The 27,587-nt window shown below is 40.3% G+C and overlaps 1 protein-coding gene across 10 annotated transcripts in view; it reads left to right on the top strand.

The window, feature by feature from the left end:
* The window catches only part of ddhd1b (DDHD domain containing 1b), a 96,682-nt gene extending 81,513 nt beyond the window's left edge, over positions 1-15,169 (top strand). For 4 of the 10 annotated variants that reach the window (XM_068039145.1, XM_068039152.1, XM_068039150.1 and 1 more), the window contains 2 exons: positions 9,258-9,434; positions 14,273-15,167. In XM_068039145.1, the coding sequence (XP_067895246.1) occupies positions 9,258-9,434; positions 14,273-14,478 (383 nt within the window). In that variant the 3' untranslated portion in view covers positions 14,479-15,167. Of the gene's footprint in view, positions 1-9,257; positions 9,435-14,272 lie in introns of those variants that run through there. The other 6 variants (XM_068039147.1, XM_068039144.1, XM_068039143.1 and 3 more) reach the window with 6 other exon arrangements.
* The last annotated feature ends 12,418 nt before the right edge of the window (positions 15,170-27,587 follow it).

Genomic DNA, 27,587 nt, shown 5'->3' with positions numbered 1-27,587 from the left:
AAGTCACTTATCCATTGCTACCCACAAACAATGTTTACAGACACTTCAGCTTCACTGCTACCATAATTTCTATGCCTAAAAGGCAATGTTTTCACACTTTTTCTAGTTGCACTGTTTCCCCTTGGTGCCAGTTTATGCTTTTCCACCTTATACATTGAATCTACTATTTCCCTTAATTGCAATCTGAATCATAGAAATGAGAGATGGTTGGTTGCTGCACTTCAGTATGTGAGCCTCTTGGTGCTGAAGTGGCCCTTTTCTCACAATGAATTACCTCTGTTCTAACATATATAACCGCAATGATTTCAAGTCTCTTTTGTATTTGTATTTCCTCATAAGAAATAGCATCCTGAGTAAAATGCATTATACCCTCTCTGTGCCTCAACATCCTTTCTCTATGCAGTATTCCCTCCAACTGGAATCTTAATAAAGCTATATATAGATTCACCATTATATCTTGACTTTTATATTCCTTAACTCTTACCAGAAATCCACTATTCCTTTTTTTGTTTAAGTCTTATCCAGTTGAGATGCTGCTTTTAATGTCTAACAAACCTGAACCCACAAGTCCCATCTGCTCGTCCACATCACCCAGTTTGCCCCCATTCAAAGTATAATCATTACCAAAATATAGTACCTGCCATTAACTGCCATCGAGTTCCATCATTCCATCATTTTACCAATCTCCCCTTGTAACTTCCTTTGGTCATCAGACTTAGACAATTCCTATTTTGGTATTATTTCCAAGTCTGAACACCACTCCCTCTGAAGTTTATGTTGACTATTTCTAATTATTCTATATTCACCTCAATATTTAAGTAATTTTATCTTTTTAACTAAAATTTCCAAGATTTTTCACACCATAGATGTTAAACTAATTGGTCTGTAATTATTTTTGTAAGCTCCGCCTCTCAGTTTGAAAATTGATATTACATTAGCCTTTCTCCAGTTCTCTCGTACACATTCACACTCAATAGAACCCTGAAGCATATTTTCTCTGGACTGTACTACTTCCTTCCTGTTTGCCTCCCGATAAATCTCAGGAGATCCTGGCATTTTGTCCTGCTTTAGCTTGACGACTTCTACAAAACCTTCATTTTACTTATTGTATTTCTCATCTCATTTTTAACCAAATTGGGAGTAACCTCCTGCCAGTGTTCCCTCCTAATTTTTATTTGTTGTATGTGGCTTGTTCATTTCATTGCACAGTACCTTTTTAAATTTGTTTTGATGGCTGCACATGCGTCCACCTTATCTTAAATGGAACAACTTGTGAGCAGCCTACTCAGTATCTTCCCGGTTTCTGTGCATCCCCGCACATGTACACCTTAGAGGGAGCATTGCCTCCAATGTCCTTTTTTTGTAAAAACAGTGATGTGAAATACTGGTTAAGTATCCCACTAATTTCTGTTTATCCTGTACTAACTCTCCATGCTCTCCTTTCATTCCATCTCATTTTTAACAATTCTCTTTTTACTGATGTATTTCTAGATTACTGATCATTTGATGGAGAGAATCTTAACAGAAAAACAAGAACTCACATTTATAAAGCCACTTCAACATAAAACAAAATCCTAAGAAGCTTCAGATACATAGTCAGTCAAAAATAAATGCAAGGAAAGAGGTATTTTGAGAAGGAGCTGGAGAGGCAGAAAGATTTAGGGAGAGAATTTTACAACTTGATGCTTAGGCAGCTGAAGGCACAACCCCCACCCCCCGCTACCCCATAGTTAGATAAAATGGGAGGTAGGGTGGGGTTTGTGAAAGACGATGAGAGGGACAGGGAGTTTGAAAGATGGGTTATAGGGCTAGATTAGATAGGGACGGGTAAGGTCACGTATGATTGATGGAGCTGTTAATGTTGTTTAATCACATGCAGATGGCGGGTGTTAATTAAAGTCTTACTTAAATATATATACATATACAAGAAGACACTTATTGAAACTGGATAAAGGTTTGAGTGAGAAGCTGCATTTTTGTAATCCTTTTTACTTTGTAAAGTAATTGCAAGACTGAGTAAAGATTGGCTCCAGCATAATCCTTCAATAACAAGCTTTCTGGAGTATAATATTTTAGCAGAGGATGGTCATCTAAAGGTGAAGGTTGGAAACTAAGATTTTTTTTCACATAGAAAACTAAAATCTCAGTGGCTATTGAGGAAAATGGCAGAACGCAAGAGTAAATTGTCAGGGTTTGATTGCTGTCCGAAGTGCTCCAAGTCTGAGTTCTATGACCAGTGGAAGAATGAAGTGGATGTGTGGGCAAAGGTTATGTCCCTACCAAAGAGGAAACAAGGTATGGCCTTGATGTTGTCACTTCCTACCAAAAGTAAAATCAGAAGTAAAGTGTTTTGTGAACCAAATGCTCACCAGCTGGATACTGATGAAGGTTTGGATCTTCTGTTAGAATTTCTGGATGAGATCTACAAGAAAGATGATCTACTAAATGCCTGTGAGGCATGATCAGACTTTGATAGATTTCTAAAAGCGGATTGTTATTCAATGGAGGAATATATCGTAGACTTTAACAGACTATATAGAAGATTGAATTTCCTCAATTTGGAGATTTCTGATTCAGCACTAGCATTTAAATTGCTAAGATGTCGCAGATGGACAGGCTGCTGATTCTAATTGGGGTTTGATTCTTCGAAAAAGACTCCCTGTTGGATCAGATGTCTGCTGCCTTAAAATTCTGGGAATACAGTAGTTTCCTGCAGCCTTGGTAGAACAAATAAGACATGCTACAGTGACACAAATAATGGATGACTCAATGATTGCCAGATTTTGAAATGGTTCCGATACCAGACGCAGGCACCAGTACAGTGGAAAAGTTAAAGACCGGGGGAATGAGGATGAAAGCAGGCAGGTCTGGCTATTACAGGAGAAGACAGAATTGCAACAGCAATAAGTGAATAATTCCCAAGAATGCCCAAGGAGCAGTTAATAGGTGCTTCAGGGGTGACTCAAAGTATCATTGTGCAACAAACTGCCCAAAGCGGAAAGGCAGGATCCTCATAATGACACATGACGCACAGAATTTTGGGGCAAAAGCGGAAGTTAATAATTCTGAACGAATTATACTAGTCACAAGGAGTTTTAGTCTCGTGATGAATGTGTTACTCGCAGATTCATTCAATTGTGCTATGTTAGATAGTGCTTGTATGTGAGGATCGATGCAAGGTTAAATATAAAAGTACTACTTGCTTTAGGTTTGGTGATGACAAAACATTGAAGTCAACTAAAGAGTGTTGTAATTCCATGTAAAATAGCTGGAATAAGCCATTTTTATTAGTACTGATACATTTACTGTTGAGTAAACCTTCTGTGGAAAAGGCACAAATGAAACTTAATATGGAGGATGATAAGGCAATTGTTTTTGAAAAGTCACTGGGTTAGCAGTTTACCCAGTCAGGGCATTATTGTATCCCCTTAACAAAAACTGATATTTCTAGCCAGAGTGTTAGAGAAGTATTAATGGCATCAGGTCATATGAATCAAAGAGAAGAAAAGCAAATTGTCTTAAAATTGCACAGACAATTTGCTCACCCTTCTTGTCAAAGATTAAAAACACTGCTAAAGGATGTAGGTGTGATTGATGAAGAGTAGACGAGAATAACAGAGATTAGTGAAAAGTGTTAAATCTGTAAAAAGTATCGGCGGATGCTGTCACGTCCTATTGTAAGCCTTCAATTAGCACATAACATTAACAAGGTAGTTGCCATGGATTTAAAAGTATGGACGAAGACAGAAATATTTTCATTCTACATTTTCTAGACCTCGCAACCAGATTTAGTCTTTCTACAATAATACGTAGCAAGGTTGATTATAGATAAAATCACGGAGAAATAGATAGGGACCGGACTTGGGGCACCAACTAAGTTTCTGACTGATAATGGAGGTGAACTTGCCAATGACAAGTTCAGAGACATGTGAAAACATGAACATTATGCTCATGAATACCACAGCTGTAAGTCCTTTCAGCAATGGTCTCACATGGTGATTGTTGAAATGCTGCATAAAATCTTATCTGATCAACCAAACTACAAGTTGTCTAGGTTCTTGCAAATAATTTGTTTCAGATGGTTAGAGGGTAAGGTCCCTATCAATTTGTCTGTGAGCGAAATCCCAAATTGCCTTCTGTGCTGTGCTATTGTCCTCCTGAAGGTACTACAATTAATTCCATTTTTCTGCACATTTTAATACTTTACATGCAGGGAGACGGGCTTGCATCAAGGCTGACGTCTCTGAGAAAATTCAGAGAGCTTTGAGGCATTGCATAAGGCCATCTGAGGCAGAATTTAATTCAGGAGATTTGGTGCATTATAAAAGAGGTTCATAGAGAATGGAAAAGCCCTGGTAAGGTAATTTGTAGTAATCAAACTTGGAAATCAAACTATTAAGGTTCATTCCTGATGATTAATTGCGATTGATTACAAAATCTCCGAATGTGAGCAGCTGATAAAAGGAAATGAGGCACTTTATACCTCAAATGCTCATCTGTTTGATTGAGGTCCCGAAGAACAAAATACAGTAGGTGAAGGGTTGGATAGTGGTAATGTGAGAGATCACAACGTGCAGGACAGAGCTATCGCATCCAAAGGCCAATTATCCTGAGTAGGTACTCTGGTGACATATATTGCAGAGAGGTCTAGTGAATGAAGGGATGTGATAATTGTGGGACGTGCAGGAAAATCTACTGACCAGTTTAAATATCGGTTGAATGTTCAGGATGATGGCCAAGAAGCAAGGTCCATGGGCTGGTAGAATGGGGTGAAAGAGTGGAGAGTAAGAAAGCGCAGTGCAAGTTCTAGTAGTGTGTCTGGAAGTGATTTTCGCATCAGGAAATGATCACGTACTGGAGAAAGAGCCTCCGATAATGCGAGAGGGAGTAGTAGTCCTAAAAGACATCAAAGTGCTGGTAGAGGCCATAGTTTGAACAGATTACACAACGAAATGAGGGCTGAAGAACAAGTCTCTCAATGGAACTAGAAGCAGAAGTCCTCATGACTGTGAACTTTGTGGTTGCCAATAAACTTGGGGATAAACTAATGAGAGGCAAAACAAAAGGAGTTAGAGTGTTGGAGAGCGTTTAGTGTTTATTCTGAGGTACCAGAGAAAAATCAGCCAGCCTTGTCTCAGAGATGGATTTATACTGAAAAGGTCCTTGCAGATGGGATTTATATGGCTAAAGTGAGGCTAGTTGTGAGGGGCTTTGAAGAGCAAATGGGTGATACAGAGGTTAGAATGCACTCTCCCATAGATGGAAAAGTTAGCTTGAAAATCATTTCAGCACTGTTGGTCACATATTCATTGGGAATACTGATCAATCGACATAAAAGTCGTGTTTCTGCAGAGTGATACTTTTCAGAGAGAAGTGTTTCTGGATCTGCCTAAGGAGGCAGCAGATGCAGATGGAAAACTATGGCAACTAAACAAATGCATCTATGGCCTTAATGATGCTTCCAGGGTGTGGGATTCCTTGTTGAGATCTGTTTTTTGTTGAAAATTGGTTGTGTTCAACTAAAAGCAGATCCCGCAATGTTTTATTGGCATCATAAAGGGAAACTTTCAGGCATCTTCATGCTGCATGTTGATGATTTCTTATGGGGTGGTACTGCAGAATTTGAGAAATGTGTTATTAATAAGATTAAAGTAGAATTGAAGATTGGGAGTCAGGGTTGCGGGGCTTTTAAATATATTGATTTAGATATTAAGTAGAGTAGGTCTGGAATAACTTTTTTAATTCAACAATTCTATTTAGAGAGTGTTACTCCCATCCTGGTTAATTGTGCTAGGTCATCACAGAAAGATGATAGAAGATGAGAGAGAGCAATTGAGAAGCTTGGTTGGTCAATTAAACTGGTTGTGCACTCAGACTAGACCTGATGCAGGTTTTGATGTTTTGGAGTTAAGCATTATGATGAAACTCCCAAAAGTCTAGCATGTTTCAAGGGCAAATAAAACATTAAAAAACATTAGATCTGGAGAAATGCATACTTATGTTCTCATCCTTAAGTGACCCAAAGAATATGAAACTAGTCATTTTTAATGATGCTTCCCATGCTTATCTTGCTGGGTATTCAAGTGCAGCTGGTAATTTTGATTGAAAATGGGAAATGTAATTTGCTTGGGAAGCTGAGAAAATGAAAAGGGCTGTTAGAAGTACATTAGCTGCGGAAACACTGAGTCTTGTGGAGGCAGTGGATATGGGGTTCTAATTGTCAAATATTTTAGGTGAGATTCTGTACAAAGGGCATACTGAAGGTAAGATACCCTTGAATGTTATGTAGATAAGTCGTTCCCTGTGGGATAATGTACACTCTACAAAAAATGTGAGTGAGAAAAGGTTATGGATTGACCTTGCTGGATTGAAACCAATGCTGGAGAGAAAGGAAATTTTCAAAATTAAATGGCACATGTACATCATCAACTATCTGTTTTAGGAAAAGAAATGCTTGTACAAAGAAATTGTTGCGAGTCCTAGAGGAGGGGCGTCTCGCAATGTGGTGCTATGGACAGAATATGGAATTTATTTTGATTTGTTTTGAAAAGTTTGTGCATCTTTATTTAAAGAGGACAAAAGGGGATCTCTTAATTGTGTTGAATCATATACAGATGGAGGGTGTTAATTAGGGTCTTAGTTGCATGTATATATAAAGAGACACTTACTGAAACTGGGTGAATGTTTGAGTGAGTAGCTGCATGTTTGTAATCTCTTTACTTTGTAGAATAAATGCAAGACTGAGTAAAGATTGGCTCCAGCATAATCCTTCAACAACAAGCTTTCTGGAGTGTAACAAGAGCCATGTGAAGTCTTTCAAATTTCATATCCTGTCAACGAAGTTGGTTACTAACACTTAAAACCATTCTTCAATGATCTGATCCCATAATACTTTTGTTCCACAAGGTGACATTGTAGACATGGGTTTTTGTTGAATAAATTCTGTTCAAAAGAAGAAACTAGTAAGTCTACTGGTGCTGCTATTCTGACTGATTTTATATTTGATTTAAAACATGTAATTCAATTAAACTAGGTAATATTTTATTATGCCACAAAATGAAAAACACATTTGATTAACTTTGCTTTTCTCAAAATCAAGGATCAGAACTTTACAATGGATAAGACCCAGTTGGCACCCTACTACAGGGTGTTGAATTCAGTAATACTCTGCTCTCACTTCACCAGGACGTTGCCTGCGCTGGAGCATTTCAGCTATGAAGAGAGACTGGATAGGCTAGGGTTGTTTTCTTTAGCGCAGAGAAGGCTGAGGGCGGGAGGTGGGGGGTTGGTGGTCTGGTCTGATCTGATCTGATTTGATTGAGGTATACAAAATTATGAGGGGCATTGATAGAATGGATAGGAAGAAACTTTTTCCCTTAGTAGAGGGGTCAATAACCAGGGGGCATAGATTTAAGGTAAGGGGCAGGAGGTTTAGAGGGGACTTGAGGAAAAAAGTTTTCACCCAGTGGGTGGTTGGAATCTGGAACACACTGCCTGAAAGGGTGGGAGAGGCAGGAACCCTCAACATTTAAGAAGTATCTAGATGAGCACTTGAAATGCCATAGCATACAAGGCTACGGGTCAGGTGCTGGAAAATGGGATTAGAATAGATAGGTGCTTGATGGCCGGCACAGACATGATGGGCCGGAGGGCCTGTTTCTGTGCTGTGTAACTATGTCTCTAATCGAAAAGCACTTGGCTCAATGTTCTGGAACAGCAACAGTAATGGCACCATTAATCTGTAAATTGTGACACCAATCACTAAAAGGAGTGAATGGTGAAACCTTAGGGCATTTCATAAAAGACACTGAATCAGAAAGTTTTATTGCTGCCCTCTATATCCAATTCCAGCGTTTCAAATGATTGACATTTCCAAGCATATTAATCTTTTGGAGCAACTGTTCGTGCAAGCGAAGAATTTTCTCAGTACTGTGTTTATTAAAGCCAGAATTTGATTTACAGGAACTGATCTTGCATCATGACCTTATGCTTATAATCAGTACCTGGTCTTTGAGCTTGCAACGTCTTATTTCTTTTTTTATTATTCGTTCAGGGGATGTGGGCATCGCTGGCTAAGCCAGCATTTACTGCCCATCCCAAATTGCCCTTGAGAAGGTGGTGAGCTGCTTACTTGAGCCACTGCAGTGTTGGTACAACAACAGTGCTGTTAGGAAGGGTGTTTCAGGATTTTGACCCAGCGACAGTGAAGGAACAGCGAAATAATTCCAAGTCAGGATGGTGACTTGGAGGGGAACTTGCTGGTGGTGATGTTCCCATGCATCTGCTGCCCTTGTCCTTCGAGGTGGTAGAGATCGAGGGTTTGGAAGGTGCTGTCAAAGGAGCCTTGGTGTGTTGCTGCAGTGCATCTTGTAGATGGTACACACTGCTACCATTGTGCGTTGGTGGTGGAGGGAGTGTATGTTGAAGGTGGTGGATGGGGTGCCAATCAAGGACCTGCTCAATTTTTTTTTCAAGAACCAGAAGAAATAAAGAGAAAGAAGTGGTTGACTGCTTCTGTCTTACCATCACTAGCTTGATTTGTTTTTTGCACCGCAGGGTTTTTATCCCTCCTATTTTTCTCTCAGTGATGGAAATTTCAAAATTCTATTTAAATGTCTTTTTTTAATTCTTGCTCTGTTTTAATTTGAAATTTAGTCTTCCATTTGATTTTTATACCTGCAATTCAGCTGTTAAAATCATCTGCCCAAATTCTGCAGACCTTGAAGTGGCCCAGTTCATATCACCCTTCAAATGGGTTGTTTGCAATGTTCGTGACCTTGTATCTGTTATTGGGCAATTTTTTTAATCTAGAAAAAAAATACAAAAGCGATATACTGCAGTTGCTGGAAACCTGAATAAAAACTGAAAATGCTGGAAATATTCAATGGGTCAGGTAGCATCTGTAGAGAAAGAAACAGAGTTGACATTTCCAGGTGATGGCCTTTCATCATTTCAGGTCATTGACCTGAAACACTTAACGCTGTTTCTCCTTCCACAGATGCTGCCTGAACTGCGGAGTATTTCCAGTATATTCTGTTTTTATTTCAATGGGTTAAACTGACCTGTTTCAAATTTGAGGCCTTTTAATTTGTGTAATTCCAAACCATGCCTTGAGTAGCTTTATTTCTTAATCAAAAAGGTGAGCATAGTTTCTCAAGGCCAGTAAAAGCCAGTGTGTGAGGTTTTACAAATCTTCCATTAAGTATGACATTTTCCCCATCTTTACCTAATTCTTTTTATTATTGTGTTCCTATTAGGAGCTGCACACATAGGAAAAGGTATTGGTGGAATACTGTTTGCAAGATTCGCACGTTCTACTGTTAACGCTCCAACCACTGAGGACGAATCAGCTGTAGAAGAGAGCAAGGCACCTGAAATTCAACTCAGTCCAAGGATGCTGTCGCGCAATAACTCTGGTCTTTTGTATGGTACAGGTTAGTATATGCAAGTATTGTTTCTTAAAGCCTCTTGCAAAGTAAAAACATTTCCAAAGACTTATGCTTTCTGTTATTTTGTACTGCATTTGATAATGTGAATGACTGACTACAGTTGCTAAATTTGTGTTTTTCTAAGAACATGACAACTTGCAAGTATTACTGGGAAATACTTTTAAAAATTGGTTTGCTGCTGCTTCTGGGCTTCCAAAGTTTGTTGCTTGAATAATAGTGGGGCCAAACGAAATAGCTATAACTTTGTATACTCCAAATCCAGCAGCAGGCTTGTTCTTAACAGTGTTCAAAGGTCTGGTTAGGCAATGATTAATCAAATTGAGATGACACTGAGAGAATGGGACAGACAACTTAGAACAACAAAATACACTCCGCCTAGAACTGAAGGGAAAGCGGCTATATTTGGATTTGACTTGCAAGTGCTGCCCTTCTAGAAAAGCCTGGGGACAATTCCTAGGGAGCACATAACTGAGCATGCCAAAGAGTAAGCTGTTAATTCAGGCCATCAAGTCCTTATCAGGCATTCATATCCCTGCAATTTATTTGTTTTTGATGACTGAAGTGATCTCTATTGATGGGTTTATTAACACTTTGGTGCATATCTGTCGATGCCTTTCATTCCCATGTAACATCTATTTTGGATTTAGATCTTTCTGCAACCACTTGAATTCAGGGAATGCTATAGTGAATAAACTGCACTAAATTATTTTTTCTGCTGTTGGGAAAGAGTAAATCTTTCCAAACTGCCCACCCTATCAAAATTGAACAGGTGAATCCAGCATCACAAAAAATGTGTGACAGTAGTTTTATTTAAATTTAAATAGTGTTATGAATGCTGGACCTTGTAATATGATTGCCTTAAAAATTGTGATTTTTAACAGTTCAAGATGGTGTCCAGAAGATCAGGTGACCTCACCTCCACTCTGAAAGGTTACAAGAACAACAGAGAACACAGATCGAAATTGTCTTCTGAAAAACAGAGACTACATAGGCATATAGGAAATAGGAGCAGGCATAGGCCATTCGGCCCATTGATCCTGCTCTGCCTACCTCTACGCCATTTTTCCCCACTATCCCCATATCCCTTAATGCCATTAGTATCCAGATATCTATCGATTTCTGTCTTGAACATGTTCAATGATTGAGCTTCCACAGCCCTCTGGGATAGAGAATTCCAAAGATTCATCACCCTCTTAGTGAAGAAATTCCTCCTAATCTCAGTCTTAAATGACCTGCCCCTTATTCTGAGAGTATGACCCCTGGTTCTAGAATCACGGCCAGAGGAAAGATCCTATCCACATATACCCTGTCACGCCTTGTAAGAATTCTGTAAGTTTCAATGAAATCACCTCTCATTCTTCGAAACTCGAGAGAATACAGGCCCAGTTTCTGCAATCTCTCCTCATAAGACAATCCCGCCATCCCGGGGATCAGTCTGGTGAACCACCATTGCATTATTTCTATGGAAAGTATATCCTTCCTTAGATAAGGAGACCAAAATTGTACACAATACTCCATGTGCGGTCTCACCAAGGCTCTATACAATTGCAGCAAGACCTCTTTACTCCTGTACTCAAAACCCCTTGCAATGAAGGCCGACATACCATTTGCCTTCCTAATTGCTTGCTGCACCTGCATACTAGTTTTTAGTGACTGATGAACAAGGACATCCAGGTCCCTTTGGACATTAACACTTCCCAACCTCTCACCATTTAAGAAATACTCTACCTTTCTGTTTTTTCTACCAAAGTGGATCACTTCACACTTATTCAGACTATATTCCATCTGCCATGTTCTTGCCCATTCACTTAGCCTGTCCTTTTCCCCTTGAAACATCCCTGCATCCTCCTTGCAACTTACATTCCCCCTAGGTTCGTGTCATCAGCAAATTTGGAAACATTACATTTGGTCACCACATCCAAATGATTTATATAGATTGTGAACAGCTGTGGTCCCAGCACTGATCCTTACAATACCCCACTAGTAACAGCCTGCCATCCTGAGAATGACCCGTTTATTCCTACTCTCTGCTTTCTGTCTGTTAACCAATTCTCAATCCATAGCAATATACTACCCCCAATCTCATATATGCTCAAATTTTTGTTTACTAACCTCCTGTGTGGGACCTTATCAAAAGCCTTGTGAAAATCCAAATACACCACATCCACTGGATCTCCTTTACCTATGCTATAAGTAACATTCTCCCAAAACTGAGTTTGTCAAACATGATTTCCCTTTCATAAATCCATGTTGTGCTGCCCAATCATATCATTATTTTCCAAGTGTCCAGTTTTCACATCCTTTACAATGGATTGTAACATTTTCCCTACTACTGATGTCAAACTAACAGCTCTGTAGTTCTCTGTTTTCTCTCTCTTTATTGATACTAATTTCTTTCAGTTCCTCATTTTTACAGGTTCCTTGGTTCTCTAGTATTTCTGGGAAATTTTCTGTATCTTCTTCCGTGAAGACAGATACAAAGTAATTGTTTAGTCTATCAGCCATTTCCCCGTTCTCCACCACATATTCTCCTGTCTCCGTCTGTAATGGACCCACATTTGTCCTTGCTAATCTTTTCCTTTTCACATACCGAACAAAGCTTTTACAGTCTGCCTTTATGTTTCTAGCTAGCTTGCATTCATATTCTCTTTTCCCTTCCTTTATCAGTTTCTTGGTCCTCTTTTGCTGGATTGTAAATTGCTCCCAATCCTCGGGATTGCCACTTTTTCTGGTGACCTTTTATAAGCCACTTCCTTTGATCTAATATCTTTTTCACTTCTTTTGTTAGCCACGGTTAATTCACCTTTCCCGTTGGGTTTTTGTGTCTTCGGAATGTATATTTGTTGTAACCGTGTAATACTATTTTAAATGCTAGCCATTGCCTGTCAACCGTCAAATCTTTTCATGTATTTTCCCAATTCACCATAGCTAACTTGCCCCTCTTACATTTATACCCACAGCACTAACGCCTGGAGGACAATGGGTTTCGCTCTCCCAGACCTTTGGGTCACAAAACAAGGGCCAGAATTTTACTTGGCGACACTGGCCTCAGCCACCAGTTTAAAAGTCAGGGGAGAGCCTGCCTCTGTGGGCCTGGAAGCCATGCAACGATTTTGCGTGGCCCAGGCCCTTAATTGGCCATGGGCAGGACTTCTGCCCCTCTGAGGCAGGTAGTCCCGCCTCCAAGATCTGCCAGCCAATCGGGCCAGCAGCTCTTCAGTCCCAGCAGCACCACCGGCAGCGATGGACACTGCTGGGACCACACCTAGCCCAGAGCAGCATCATGGATGCAGACCCCAAGAAAGGTACGTGGGATTTCCACAAGTGGGTTGGGGGTCCATCAGGAGGGCAGGGGGGTGATACTTCACTGGAGGTAGCTTCTGCTGCTGGGGTGCTCCCTCACTGGAGCACAAGGGTGCCTGTCTCCCCCGATTGATGGCTAATATAATGCAGCGTTAAAACAGGAGACTGAATGGAGAGTAGTGCTACAGAAGTATTCTGCCCAAGCATCATTTTGTTGGTTACATTACTAGTGATAAACATACCTTGAGAAATGTAGAAGTTTTTGTAAAAAGAAAGCTCATGCTTAAGGTTATCATTCATGGTTATACTCTTTCACTGCAAAGTTTTTTTTTATGGTCATTTTTAAATCAGCTTGGGATATGGTTCTTGTATGGTGTAGAATGGTCCTCATTCATGGTTTTGTTAACTCGAGACCTGTCTATTCCAGCACATTCCTGGTTTGACCTTCCACATTCTACCCTCCATCCTGAACTCTGCTGTCCATGTCCTTGTTCGCACCAAGTCTTGTCCACCTATTACCCCTGTGCTCGCTGATCTACATTAGCTCCGGTTAAGCAATGCCTTGATTTCAAAATTCTCATCCTTGTTTTCAAATCCCTCCATGGCCTTGCCCCTTGCTATCTCTATAATTTCCTCCAGACCCACAATCTTCTCAGATATCTGCACTTGTCTAATTCTGGCCTTTTGGGTATCCTAGATTTTACTTGCTCCACCATTGACTGGACCTTGAGCTTTGGAATTCCCTTCCTAAACCTCTCCACCACTTTCCTCCTTTAAGACTCTCCTTAAAACCTACCTCTGACCAAACTTTTGGCCATCTTTCCTAATTTTGCTGTATGTGCCTTGGTGTCTAATTGTGCTTTATAATGTTCCTGTGAAGCACTGAGGATGTTTAACTATGTTAAAGGTACTATATAAAAGTTGTTGTGAATGCAAGGCCATGACACTCAAAAGCCTTAAAAGAGCTGTGTGCCTGTGGTTTTCCTGTTGGGTTCCTGGTCAACCCATTGGTACATGAGGGATAGAGAACTGGTCACTACATTATGTGATGTGATGGGCATTGCATACTGTATATATAAGATTGAAATGCAGGAAACTTTTTTTCTAAAGTGTTTAAAATCAAACCATTATGCCCCATTTATTTTACCTTGTACTGCTGATTTAACTCTCAATGAAGGTGTTGAAAGAGGTGGGTTTCACGATAGCTCTGATGGCAAAAGTGCCACAATATCAATATAAAGTTGGCTGAGGCTGCTGTCTTTTCTGCCTCCCAGTGACCTATGCAGTTCAACCAGTTCATAGGCGATAAACTATGCAGTTGTTAAGCTTGCTGGTCTTCAATGTGTTGATTTTTTTTTTTGAACCCCTCGCGCCCAGCAAGGTATAATTGAGACCTAGATGGGCATGCAATGTACAACTTATGTATGTCAAAGGAAGTTTTGTCAGCTTAATGTGTATTGTATGATTGAATGTTTTATTTAAATTATGAATTCTTGACCATTTTTATTTTTCTCTGTTAGTAGAGTTAGAGCATCGCCTTGATTTTGAACTGCGGGAGGGCCTTGTAGAAAGCAGGTATTGGTCCGCAGTAACATCACATACGTCTTATTGGTCGTCGTTAGACGTCGCTCTTTTCCTCCTCTCGTTTTTGTACACGCAGAGACCACCTGGAAATGAAAACCACTTGGAAACCACCAGATTGTCAGGAGACACTGTGTACAAATGAAGAACTGTATGGAGAGACTATTGGTACTGCTGCTTAAGGTGCAATGAAAGACTAAGAATCACAGTTTTGTTTGTGTTTTTTATTTATTTTCTAGAATCCACAATGAATATACTAGAAGAAGTATGATCGACCTATTTCTAAATAAAGTACTCGGACTTAACAAGACAAATACTTTCCTTTCCTACCCCATAAAATTTTGTCATTATTCTCTGTATAATAGATATGTAAAGTACTTCTTTATGGCAAACTGGGTTTGACACTAACACCTGGGGTGGAACATATAATTTAAAAACTGTTCATTTTTATTTGTTTCGAAAGTGCAAACTGTACAAAAGTACTTCAAAAATGTTTTGTTCTAAGAGTATAACCCACTATGAATGTTGACTTGAAGTTTGCACTTTATGCCTCCAACCCTCGTCCTATAACTAGTTAATGTGGCTAACAATGAACTGTTTACACATTTTAAGTATAAAATCGTATTTTTGGTGCTTATAATTTTGTTAATACAATTTCACTAATGTTTTTCACAATTTTTGGTTCTGGTTCATGTATTTTTTTTAATTGTGCCGAAACTGAAAGCTACACTGTACTATTGTATAGTGGAGGAGGCACTGCATAAAATCATTTTCTCAGTGCTTTGTGGGGTTTTTTTCAGTCAATAAAAGCCCTGGTGATTTCATAAAACAATGTGGTTGATGTTGTATAACCTCAAAGATGTTGCTGCTGAAAGGTCTTTTCATAAAAAGAAAACTGACAATTAGGACTAGGCAGAGGTCATTTTCAAGCCTTCCTTAGTAAAACTGTTCAACTTTCAAACTGCCTTCCACTTACTTCCCCCTCAGGGTTTTAATGTGTAATTTTCAGCTCTCAAAACCTTAAAATTTAATAGCTTAGTTTTCTGCATACTGTGCATTTTTATTTTGCATTCATATAACAATTGGACATCTCAGAAAACTCCAAATAACTTTTATCCTATCATGTTTATCCTTTCTTGTACTCTTCAACTTTCATCCTCAATTGTTTTCATTTTTTTTAAATCTGCCATTATTATCTTACAAGTGAGAGGAATCAGTTTCTCTAAATAGTTGCCTATTTAGAACAAAAAGTATTCTTGGATAACAACTTGGCTCCATTCTAAATTTAAAACCTTCTAATTTGGCTCATCTAATTTCAACATGTTAATCAGGTGAGCACCATCTTCAGTGCATTCAAATAGTCTAAGGCTGCAGATCAGGTTTGAAACAATCTCCAAAGCAAGATAAAGCACGGACTCCTAAGCTCAAGAAATGCTCTGAATCTGAGTATAAATGTTTTTTTGCACACATGATCGAAGAAACCGCATGATGTAGCTGTGTTGAAGGAAGTAGTGTACCCCTGAGTTAAGTTTGCATCACTGATAATTTTTACGTTAGTTTTGAGCAATATCTGTTAAGCATTTGCACAAATAGAAATCCATGAGGGAAAAAAAACAGACAGTAGTCATTGAAGTGGTCACTAGTTTCTTGCTGTCTTTGACACAAATTCTAAATGGAAATATTTCTATGCTAGTGAGCATGGAGACTGGCAATGTTCACAAGAAGATTCATTTATTGTACCAGAACGTTAAACCTCCAAACTGGCCATCTTCAAACTATCCATGTTGCTTTGCAAAATTATTTATCAAAGAATCCCTGCCATTTTCCTAATAACCAATGTTAAAACTTGTTATCTGTAAGTATGTGGAAAACTGCCATCTTGGTGTTTCTAGTAGCTGTAAATGATGTGAACTTTATGAACATAATTGCTCAATGTCCCAACTTAACTAATCCAGGGTCTGAGTAGTAGATAACCTGCATTCAAAACTCCTGTTTTTTTTTTTAAATTTGTTCCTGGGATGTGGACATCGCAGACTAGGCCAGCATTTATTGCCCTTGTGAAGGTGGTGGTGAGCTGCTTCTTGAACTGCTGCAGTCCATGTGGGGTAGGTACACCTATAGTGCTGTTAGGGAGTGCCACAATTTTGACGCAGTGACTGAAGGAACAATGATATAGTTTCAAGTCAGGGTGGTGTGTGGCTTGGAGGGGAACTTGCAGGTGGTGGTGTTCCCATGCATCTGCTGCCCTTGTCCTTCTGGGTGGTAGAGGTCATGGGTTTGGAAGGTGCTGTCTAAGGAGCCTGGATGCATTGCTGCAGTGCATCTTATAGATGGTACACACTGCTGCCTTTGTGCATCGGTGGTGGAGGGCGTGAATGTTTGTAGATGAGATGCCAATCAAGTGGGCTGCTTTGTCCTGGATGTTGTCGAGCTTCTTGAATGTTGTTGGAGCTGCACCCATCCAGGCAAGTGGAGACTATTCCATCATACTCCTGACTTGTGACTTGTAGATGGTGGACAGGCTTTGGGGAGTCAGTAGGTGAGTTACACGCCACAGGATTCTTGGCTTCTGACCTGCTCTTGTAACCACGGTATTTATATGGCTACTCCAGTTCAGTTTCTGGTCAATGGTAACCCCCAGGATGATGTTAGTGGGGGATTCAGCAATCGTAATGCCATTGAATGTCAAGGGGAGATGGTTAGATTCTCTCTTGTTGGAGATGGTCATTGCCTGGCACTTGTGTGATGCGAATGTTACTTGCCATTTATCAGCCCAAGCCTGGATATTGTCCAGGTTTTGCTGCATTTCTACACAAACTGCTTCAGAATCTGAGGTATTGCGAATGGTACTTCACATTGTGCAATCATCAGCAAACATCCCCACTTCTGACTTTATGATTGAAGAAGGTCGTTGATGAAGCAGCTGAAGATGGTTGGGCCTACGATACTACTCTGAGGACTGCGGTAGTGATGTCCTGGAGTTGAGGTGATTGATCTCCAGCAACCACAACCATGTTCCTTTGTGCTAGGTACGACTCCAACCAACGGAGAATTTTCCCCCTGATTCGCATTGCCTGCCGTTTTGCTAGTGCTCGTTGATGTCAAGGGCAGTTATTCTCACTTCACTTCTTGAGTTCAGCTCTTTTGTCCATGTTTGAGCCAAGGCTGTAATGAAGTCTGGCGCTGAGTGGCTCTGGTGGAACCCAAACTCAATGTCAGTGAGCAGGTTATTGCTAAGCAAGTGCCGCTTGATAGCACTATCGACAACCCCTTCCATCACTTTACTGATTGAGAGAAGACTGACGGGGCGGTAATTGATCGGGTTGGACCTGTCCAGCTTTTTGTATACAGGACATACCTGGGCAATTTTCCGCATTGCCGGGTAGATGCCAGTGTTGTAGCTGTACTGGAACAGCTTGGCTAGGGGCGCTGCAAGTTCTGGAGCACAGATCTACAGTACTATTGCCGGAATATTGTCAGGGCCCAGTGCCTTTGCAATATCCAGTGCCTTCAGTCATTTCTTGATATCACACAGAGTGATTTGAATTGGCTGAAGACTGGCATCTGTTTTGCTGGAGACCTCGAGACGGCTGAGATGGATCATCAACTTGGCACTTCTGGCTGAAGATTGTTGCAAATGCTTCAGCCTTATCTTTTGCACTGATGTGCTGGGCTCCCCCATCATTGGAGATGGGGATATTTGTGGAGCCACCTCTTCCTGTTAGTTGTTTAATTGTCCACCTCTATTCATGACTGGATGTGGCATGACTGCAGAGCTTAGATATGATCCATAAGTTGTGGGATTGCATAGCTCTGGCTATCGCATGCTGTTTATGCTGTTTGGCACGCAAGTAGTCCTGGATTGTAGCTTCACCAAGTTGATACCTCATTTTGAGGTATGCCTGGTGTTGCTTCTGGCATGCCCTCCTCCACTCTTCATGAACCAGGCTTGGTCCCGGCTTAATGGTGATGGTAGAGTCGGGGATAGGCCAGGCCATGAGGTTACAGATTGTGGTTGAGTTAAATTCTGCTGCTGCTGATGGCCCACAGTGCCTCCTGGATGCCCAGTTTTGCATTGCTAGATCTGTTTGAAATCTATCCCATTTAGCGCGGTGGTAGTGCCACATAACACGATGGAGGGTATCCTCAATGGGAAGACAAGACTTTGTTCCATTAATGAATGACATTCTTAATGTGTAAATAAGCTATAAGAGGGTAATGGAACTTGGTGGACACCTCTTTCAGTGATTTATGGTGCAGATGCAGTGAGCAAAATGTCTGCTCTCTGTGCCTTAACTTCCTATTTTGGGAACCTAAGCCCCAAAATACGTACTCCAAGAGTAACCTTCCAGAAACCCTATAATGATTAAAAAACCATTAAACAAGCAGTTGCTGCTAAATGAGCTCTCTTTAAATACATTGCTTTTGATATCTGGAAATCATCTCTGTTGAATATTTTTAATACATTAATAAGTTCTGTTTGGATTTGGCTACAGAAAGATGTGCGGCTTCACAGACCTATCACTGTCTTTACCTTGGGCACTGAGCATACAGGTCAGTTTTAAAGGGCACCAGCTTGGAAGAATGATCCAATATGGCTTGAAGATAATGAGCAGGAACAAAAATTGACTTGTCTGCTTTTAGGTATATTTTATGTTCAAATAAAGTTAGTCTCAATTTACCAATATTCTACCACCTTCCATTTAATCTAGGAGTAATTCCATCTATCAGTTCACAATAATTTGCATTTATATTGTACCTTAAATGTAGAGAAACATCTCAAGGTACTTTACAGAAGTGTGATCATACAAAAATTGATGTTGAGCCAAAGAGGCAGATGTTTTGAAGGCTACATTGAAGCTTGATCAAAGAAATGTGTTTTAAGAAGGGCCTTAAAGGAGGAGAGGGCGGTGGGGAGACAGATGTTTTAAGTGGGAATTCCAGAGCTTAGGACTTAGATGGCTGAAGGTACGACCACTGAAGATATAGCAAACGGAATGTGGGATGTGCAAGAGGCCAGAGTTGGGGAGCGCAGTGATCTTGGAAGGTTTTAGGGTTGGAGAAGGTTACTGAGATATAGGGAGGGGCAACACCGTGAAGGGATTTAAGTATGAAGATGAGAATTTTTAGATTTGAGCCATTGGAGGACCAGGAGCTAACACGGAGCAGCAAGGTGATGGAACTGTTGGCGACGGTATCAAATTTGTGGTGAGGATGAAGATGGTGGTTTGGTTCTTCCCAATGTTTTATTGGAGAAAATTGCAGCTCTTCCTTGACTAGATATTGGACGAGCAGTCTGACAATATAGGCAGTGGAGGGGTAGAGCGGGTATATCGGCATATGTATGAATCTTGACTCTTTTTGGATGATGTTGCTGAGGGGGACCATGTAGGTGAGCAGGAGGAGAGGCCAAAAACAGCTTTGGGGGACCCTGGAGGCAGATTAGACTTAAACAAAAATGTTTTCTTGTATTGGAAGAATATAATTTTCAGAAACATAGAAATAAATAATGCAACATAAAAGGAAACGAGCAACAATTGGAACAGCTATCCGATCACTGGAGCTGATAGTGGACACTTACAGCAGTTTTCTTAGCTATGTTAGGAGTCAAAGAAGCATTAAAGACTGTACAAGGCTATCGAAAGATTCCGTAGGACAAATGTTAATGGAATCCTAGGGTATAGCAGAAGTATTGTGATTATTTTGCAGCATATGTCTTTAATTTTGAAGATATTCAACAATCAGTAATAAGTTAACAAAATTGCAAATATTTAATTGAGGATACCATCTTCTCCAGAATCATCAGCAGGGGTGTGACTAAGGTAGGTTACATCAAGTGCCCCTTATCATTGTATTTGAATGAATCCTGCCCACAGAACAAGACCAGAGGTAGAAAATATAATTGGAACCAAGTAAGGCAGTTCCACTGAATTGGACAACAGCAGAGATGTTGGAGGAAGATGTAGTTGATCATGCCACTAGTTCCAAATAGATTGAGAAGGACAAGGAGGGATAAGTGTACTGGTCCCAGAAGATTTCATTAATGATTTTGGTTAGTGCTGTTTCAGAGCTGTAGTGGGGTGGAAATTTGTTTGGGGAGATTTAAACATGGAATTGTGGTAAAGTTGGATGTAGATTTGGGAGACAACAATGGGTTCAAGGACTGGAAAGGAACGGGAAGTTGGAGATTGGTAGTTTGCAAGGACAGAGCTGCCGTGAATGAGTGTGGTAACGACAATGGTTTTGAAAGAGACGTGTACAATGCATGACGAGCAGGAATCATTTACACTGTCAGCTAATAGAATGCAAGAAGGGACACTGGGTAATCAGTTTAGTGGGAATGGATCAAGGGCAGCAAGAGATGTGTCTTGTTGATGAGATGAGCTTGGAAAGGCATAGCATGAGGTAAGGGTGAAGCTAGAGAGATGCGGGTTTAGAGCTGAGTGGGTGCCTTAGTGAAGATTTATTTTATTGGGTGAGGAAAGTGGGAGAAGCAGCGGAGGCAGCTGACCAGATGGTTTTGGTGTTAAAGAAGTCCATAAACTCAAAATAAAAACGAAGTGCTGGAAATACTCAGGTCTGGAAGCAGCTATTGGGAGGGAAACAGAGTTAATGCTTCAAGTCTGTGACCCTTCATCAGAACTGGCAAAGGTTAGAAATGTAATCGGCTTTGAGCAAGTGGAAAGGGGGAGGCAGAAAGAAGAACAAAAGGGAAGGTATGTGATGGGGCAGAGGGCAACGGAGATTAAATGACAAAGGCGAAGGGAGTGCTAATAGTTGTATGAAAAGACAAAGCATTAGTCCACAGACAGTGTTAATGGCAGAATAATGAACAGCTCTGCCAAAAGCAAAAACCTGAAAAACAAGTTTAAGATAACCCATGATTAAAAAATAAAATAGATTAAGGCAGTCATGCTCTGAAATTGTTGAACTCAATGTTGAGGCCAGAAGGCTGTAGAGTACCAAATCAGAAGATGAGGTACTGTTCCTCGAGCTTGCATTGAGGTTCACTGGAACACTCCACCAGGCCAAGAACAGAAATGTTGGCATGGAAGCAGGGCGGTGAATTAAAATGGCAAGCAACTGGAAGCTCAGGGTTATGCCTGTGGACTGAGCACCCAATCTGCATTTGGTCTCCCCAGTGTGGAGACAACCGCATTGTGAACAGCGAATACAGTATACTAAATTGAAAGAAGTACAAGTAAATCACTGCTTCACCTGGAAGGAGTATTTGGGCCTTGGACTGTGAGGAGAGCGGAGGTAAAAGGGCAGCTATTACACCTCCTGCAATTGCATGGGAAGGAGACGAGGTGTCAGGGGTGATGGAGGAATGTGACCAGGGTGTCGCAGAGGGGACAATCCCTTCGGAATGCTGATGGAGGGGAAGATGTGTTTGGTGGTGGCAACATGCTGGAGGTGGTGGAAATGGCAAAAGATGATCCTTTGGATGTGAAGGCTGATGGGGTGGGAAGTGAGAACAAGGGGAACTTTGTTGTGGGCCTCAGAGGGAGATGAAGGGATGAGGGCAGAAGTGCAGAAAATGTGTCGGACATGGTTAAGGACCCTGTCAACCACAGTGGGGTCGGATCCTTGGTTGAGGAAAAAGGAAGATACATCAGAAGCGCTGTTGTGGAAGGTAGCATCATCAGAACAGATGAGTTGGAGATAGAGAAACTGGGAAAATGGAATGGAGTTCTTACAGGGGACAGGATGTGAGGAAGAGTAGTCAAGGTAGCTGTGGGAGTCAATGGGCTTGTAATGAATATTAGTGGACAGCCTATCCCCAGTGATGGAGACAGAGAAGTCAGGGAAGGGAAATGTCGAAGATGGGCTATGTGAATGTGAGAGAAGGGTGGAAATTAGAAGCGAAGTCGAAAAAGTTTTCCACCTCCGGGCGGGAACAGGAAATGGCACCAATACAATACCTCTCACCTTCACGTGGTCCATCTCTGACTCTTCCCTTCCTCGACTTTTCTGTCTCTATCACTGGGGATGAACTGTCCATCATTATAAGCCCACCAACTCCCACAGCTACCTCGACTACACTTCCTCACACCCTGCCCCCTGTAAGAACTCCATTCCATTCTCCCAGTTTCTCCAGGTAAGGGCGGCAGATCATGGTCACCCTCAGACTAGCTTTTTTTATAATTCCAGATTTATTAATTGAATTTAAATTTCACCATCTGCTGTGGTGGGATTCGAAACCAGAGCACTAGCCTGGGGGTCTGGATTACTAGTCCAGTTACATTACTACTATGCCACCGCATTATATTGAGGAATATTATGGATTGCCAAAGACTAGAATGCTGCAATAAACTTATTTAAATCAGTATTGTGAAGGTTTCTTGTTCTTTCACTGAAAGAAAAAATGTGTTGAAGTGCATGCTGGAGGCCATTTTCTGCAGGTATAACACTTAAATGAAATGTTTTAATTCTTTCAACTGGGCTTTATTTATTATCAACAGAACAATACTTTGAAAACGTTCTGGTAAAATCACTCTTACTCTCTGAGACACCAAGCTAGGCAGGTCTGTGACCGGTAGGACACAACACCCTTGATATTGAACACTCTTTGCTTCCCACAAGCTAAACTGGTACCATAGACAGCATAATGCACCACATTTTGCAGTAAAAGTAATGGTGAGGCTATCAGCATTGACCATTATTAAAATGCAAATCAGACATCAACTTTTGACAATTGCACATGTGTATTTAAATACAAAATCAGGAAGTTGCTGTCCCAAGTTTCCCTGTTCATCCAAAAACTTTGATATAAAGGTATCTCGCTGACAGAGTTGCTATTCAAATAAAAACATAAGAAATAGGAGCAGGAGTAGACCGTGTGGACCCTCGAGCCCCCTCTGCAATTCAATACTGATCTGCCTCAACTCTGCTTCTCACCCATCCCAAGACTCCTTGATTCCCTCCTGAGAGACCAAATATCTAACTACCAGCCTTGAATTTACTCAATGATGGAGCATCCACAACCCTCTGGGGTAGAGAATTCCAAAGATTCACAACCCTCAAGAAATTTCTCCTTATTTCAGTTCTAAATGATCAACCCCTTAGCCTGAGAATGTGACACCATGTTCTAGATTCCCTAGTCAGATTCTACCCCTTCAGAATCTTATATGTTTCAATGAGATCAACTCTCATTCTTCTAAATTCCACAGAGTATAGGCCCAATTTCCTTAGCCTGTCATCCCAGGACCAATGTAGTGAACCTTGCCTCCAAGGCAAGTATATTCTTCCTTGGATCTGGAAACCAAAACTGTGCACAGTACTCCAGGTGCTGTCTCACCCATGGAATGGTGTGAAGTTGTTGTACTTACAAAATATATGTTAAATAAGTCAAATAAAGTTAGGGCTTGTCAATGCCAATGTAAGTAAATTTTTAACTGTGTGATTAATCTTAAAATTATTGCCAAACAATCTCTCCGGCACTGAAAATTAATTTTAACAAATGTTGAGTTATATTCCTTCAGATTTTAATGTTGGAGATTTTAAAAAGAAAATGTAATTGTTAAACTTTTCCTTTCTGTCTCTTTTACCTCACTCTAAATCCCATTTTTCTTTCAATCTCTTCATATCACTTTCTGCACATGATTTGGCATTGAATAAATATTCTTAAATAAATTAAATATAACTTACACTTCTTGGTTCAAACTCTGTGCACCTCATTAATAATTTTTCAATTTGATTGATTAAGGAGATACACAATAGCTTGACCAGTTCATAGAGTTCTAAAGTCCCCTGTAGAGGATGCTGTGCCGAATGGTTCTCTGATCACAGAAAGTTCCAAGGCAAAACCTCATACAATGTCTTTAGGTAAGTGCAAGTGTTTTGCCACTCATTGAAATATCCAGGCCAAAGTTTTTTTTCCCCCATAGAGGTAAGGTGACCATGAACATTTTCAGTAAAGCACACATTCATCGTATCAAATATAATAAATGTACACTATACCACCTAAACTGGTAACAGGTTGATGGGGTGGGGTTCAGTTGAGGTCTGGATCAACAATTGGCTTGGTAAATTGTGGGAATCTCTTTAACTTGAGGCAAACTTTAACAGAACTTCAGTCTTCCAACTGACTAATTTTCATCACTGATTAATTTTGCATTATAAATATTACCAGTAGATGGTGACATTTCCTCTAAAATCAAATTAAATAAATACGGTATGTTAATGATTATAAGAAATCTAATTGTTAGATTTTCTTCTATGATATAAATGAATACAAAAGTAAAAACTATTTTTACTGAAAATTCAAATTTGATGTTCTATGTGAACTAGATACAATTTTAGAAAGTCATAATGTACAGTGTGCATAGGCATCAAAATAAAACAGTTTCTCTAGTGTAAATCAACCCAGAATAGGGGCTTATCCAGCTTTTGAGCCCCTTGAAAATTTAATCTTAAATGACGCATAAATCCGTTCACTCCCTTGGATTATCTCTAATTGTTGACGTAAAGCCTTGAGCTGTGTATAACACCTGGAAATTAGCAAAGTACAAAATAAATTACTTTGCAATGCAAAATAAACCATATCTGGTGTTTGAAATTTCATTGAAATAATGTTTTGGATTTTTTTAATTACATGTTTGTGAAAAGCTGTTTTACAGTAGATGTGATTATACATTTGTTTTCTAATCATTGAGATTTTATTTATGGTCTTCTTAAAAATGTGGTCTGGTCGCCAACTCATGGGATGCAGTCAAGTGATATATGAAATTTGCCAGTGGAACAATCAATCGCATACTCCATCCCAATTTCAGAAAGGACCAGGTTGTTCCTAATTGTATCTAATTGTAGGCAGAGAATTACTTGCAATGGCTTCTCTTCCTGCTCCCGCACCATTACCTCTGGTGTCCCCCAAGGATCTAGCCCTGTTCAACACCTATTTCTCAACTAGATGCTGCCCCTCAGTGACATCATCTGAAAACACAGCATTAGTTTTCATATGTACGCTGACAACACCCAGGACCACTATTTCTCTTGACTCCTCCACTGTTTCTAAATTAGCAGACTGCTCATCCAATATCCCATACCGGATGTGCAAAGATTTCCTCAAATTAAGTATTGGGAAGATTGAAGCCATTGTTCCCTAGATACCGACTGCATCCCTCTCCTTGGCAACAGTCTGAGATCAAGATAGTCTGTTCGCAAACTTGGTGTCACATTTGGCCCTTGAGTTGAGCTTCCGACTTCATATTCGCACCATCACTAAGACCGCCTATTTCCACCTCTGTAACATCACCTGACTTTACTCGTGTTTCAGCTCATCTGCTGCTGAACCCCTCATTCATGCCTCGTTACCTCTAGACTTGACTATTCCAACGCACTCCAGGCTGGTCTCCCACATTCTACTCTCTGTAAACTTGAGGTCATCCAAAATTCTACTGCCCATGTCTTATCTTACACCAAGCTCTGTTCCCCTATCACCCTCCGCTCGCTGACCCACATTGGCGCCCAGTCAAGCAACATCTTGATTTTAAAATTCTCCTCGTTTTCAAATCCCTACATGGCCTCACCCCTCTCTATCACTGTAATCTCCTCCAGCCCCACAACCCTCCAAGATATCTGCATTTCATTAATTCTGGCATCTTGTGCATCACTGATTTTAATCAGTCCACCATTGATGGCCGTACCTACAGTTGTCTAGGCCCTAAACTCTGGAATATTCTCCCTACACCTCTCTGCGACCCCACCTCATGTTCCTCCATTAAGACATGCCTTAAAACCTACCTCTTTGACCAAGCTTTTGGTCATCTGACCTAAGGTCTGCTTTTGTGGTTCGGTGTCATACCTTGTTTTATAATGCTCCTGTGAAAGGCCTTGGGACGTTTTATTACATTAAAAGTGCTATATAAATATAAGTTGTTGCAGTTGTACAAGATTGTCACTTTATCACTTTCACTTTTTCCAAAAAAAAACATTTTTAATTACATTCCTGAAGAACTGAATGGTGACAGAAATAATTCCCATTTGGACTTCATCGTTGTCTCCAGTATTCCATTCAGAATAAATGTAATTCAGAGAGATATTTGACTCCTGAGATTCCATAAATAGATGTACGATTTCAAATGAACATTTCTGAAAAGCAATCATCCTAAAAATTAGCTAAAAATATTTTTACAAGAATTCAATCCTTCCTTTTTGCCCATGGTTCGGGTTTCAAATTTTAATAATCATAATGTGGGGTGTAAATAAATCTTGTAATTTAGTTTTTTTGCTGAACAGTTTTAGTTCACGAATGTGTGTAAGGCTTGGTTTAGTTTTAGAATATTTGACAAATACATAAATATTGTCAGAAGAAGCTTGCAGATGTTATTGATATTAAGACACATTTTATGATTTTAATTTATCTTCATTTTTATTGTGGGGAATATGTATATTTGTACACATAGCTATTAGAATGCGTTTTCATATACATCTTTAATACTAATTCTGAAGCTACTTAGCAAAGTTCTCGTATTGTCTCTATTTCAGTAAACTCTCTGTGAACTTTTACCCAAGGCAAGTAATGGAAAAAGGCCTTCTAAGAAAATTCGAGTCAATTTGTCTACAAAATGCATGTAACAAACAATATGCCTTATTAAATGGATATCTAAAAAGCTATAGGGAGAACATTATACATTCAAAAGAATTTGTCTAATGCTACTCTTAATCTCATCCTTCCTACAACTGGCTCACTGAGGCTCCGTTTACGATCCACCTGGACCACTTAGCTCCAGACCTCATTACAGCCTTGGTTCAAACATGGACAAAAGAACTGAACTCAAGAGGTGAGGTGAGAGTGACTGCCCTTGACCTCAAGGCAGCATTTGACCAAGTATGGCATCAAGGAGTCCTACTAAAATTTGAAGTCAGTGCCAATCAGAGGGAAATCTCTCCGCTGGTTGAAGTCATACCAAGCACAAAAGAAGATGGTTGTGCCCCAGGACATCGCTGCAGGAGTTCCTCAGGACAGCACCCTAGGCACAACCACCTTTAGATGCTTCATCAATGACCACCTCTCCATCATAAGATCAGAAGTGGAGACGTTCACTGATGGTTGCACAGTGTTCATTTCCATTTGCAACTCCTCATATAAAGAAGCAGTCCATGCCCCATGCAGCAAGACCTGGACAACATTCAGATTTGGGCAGTTAAGTGGCAAGTAACCACATAAGTGCCAGGCAATGAACATCTCTAACAAAAGGGAGTTTGACCACCTCCCCTTGAAAATCATTGACATTTCCATCACTGAATCCT

The sequence above is a fragment of the Heterodontus francisci genome, chromosome 9 (genome assembly GCF_036365525.1).
Source record: "Heterodontus francisci isolate sHetFra1 chromosome 9, sHetFra1.hap1, whole genome shotgun sequence".
NCBI lineage: Eukaryota > Metazoa > Chordata > Chondrichthyes > Heterodontiformes > Heterodontidae > Heterodontus > Heterodontus francisci.
This window is presented reverse-complemented; position numbering and strand designations above follow the sequence as displayed.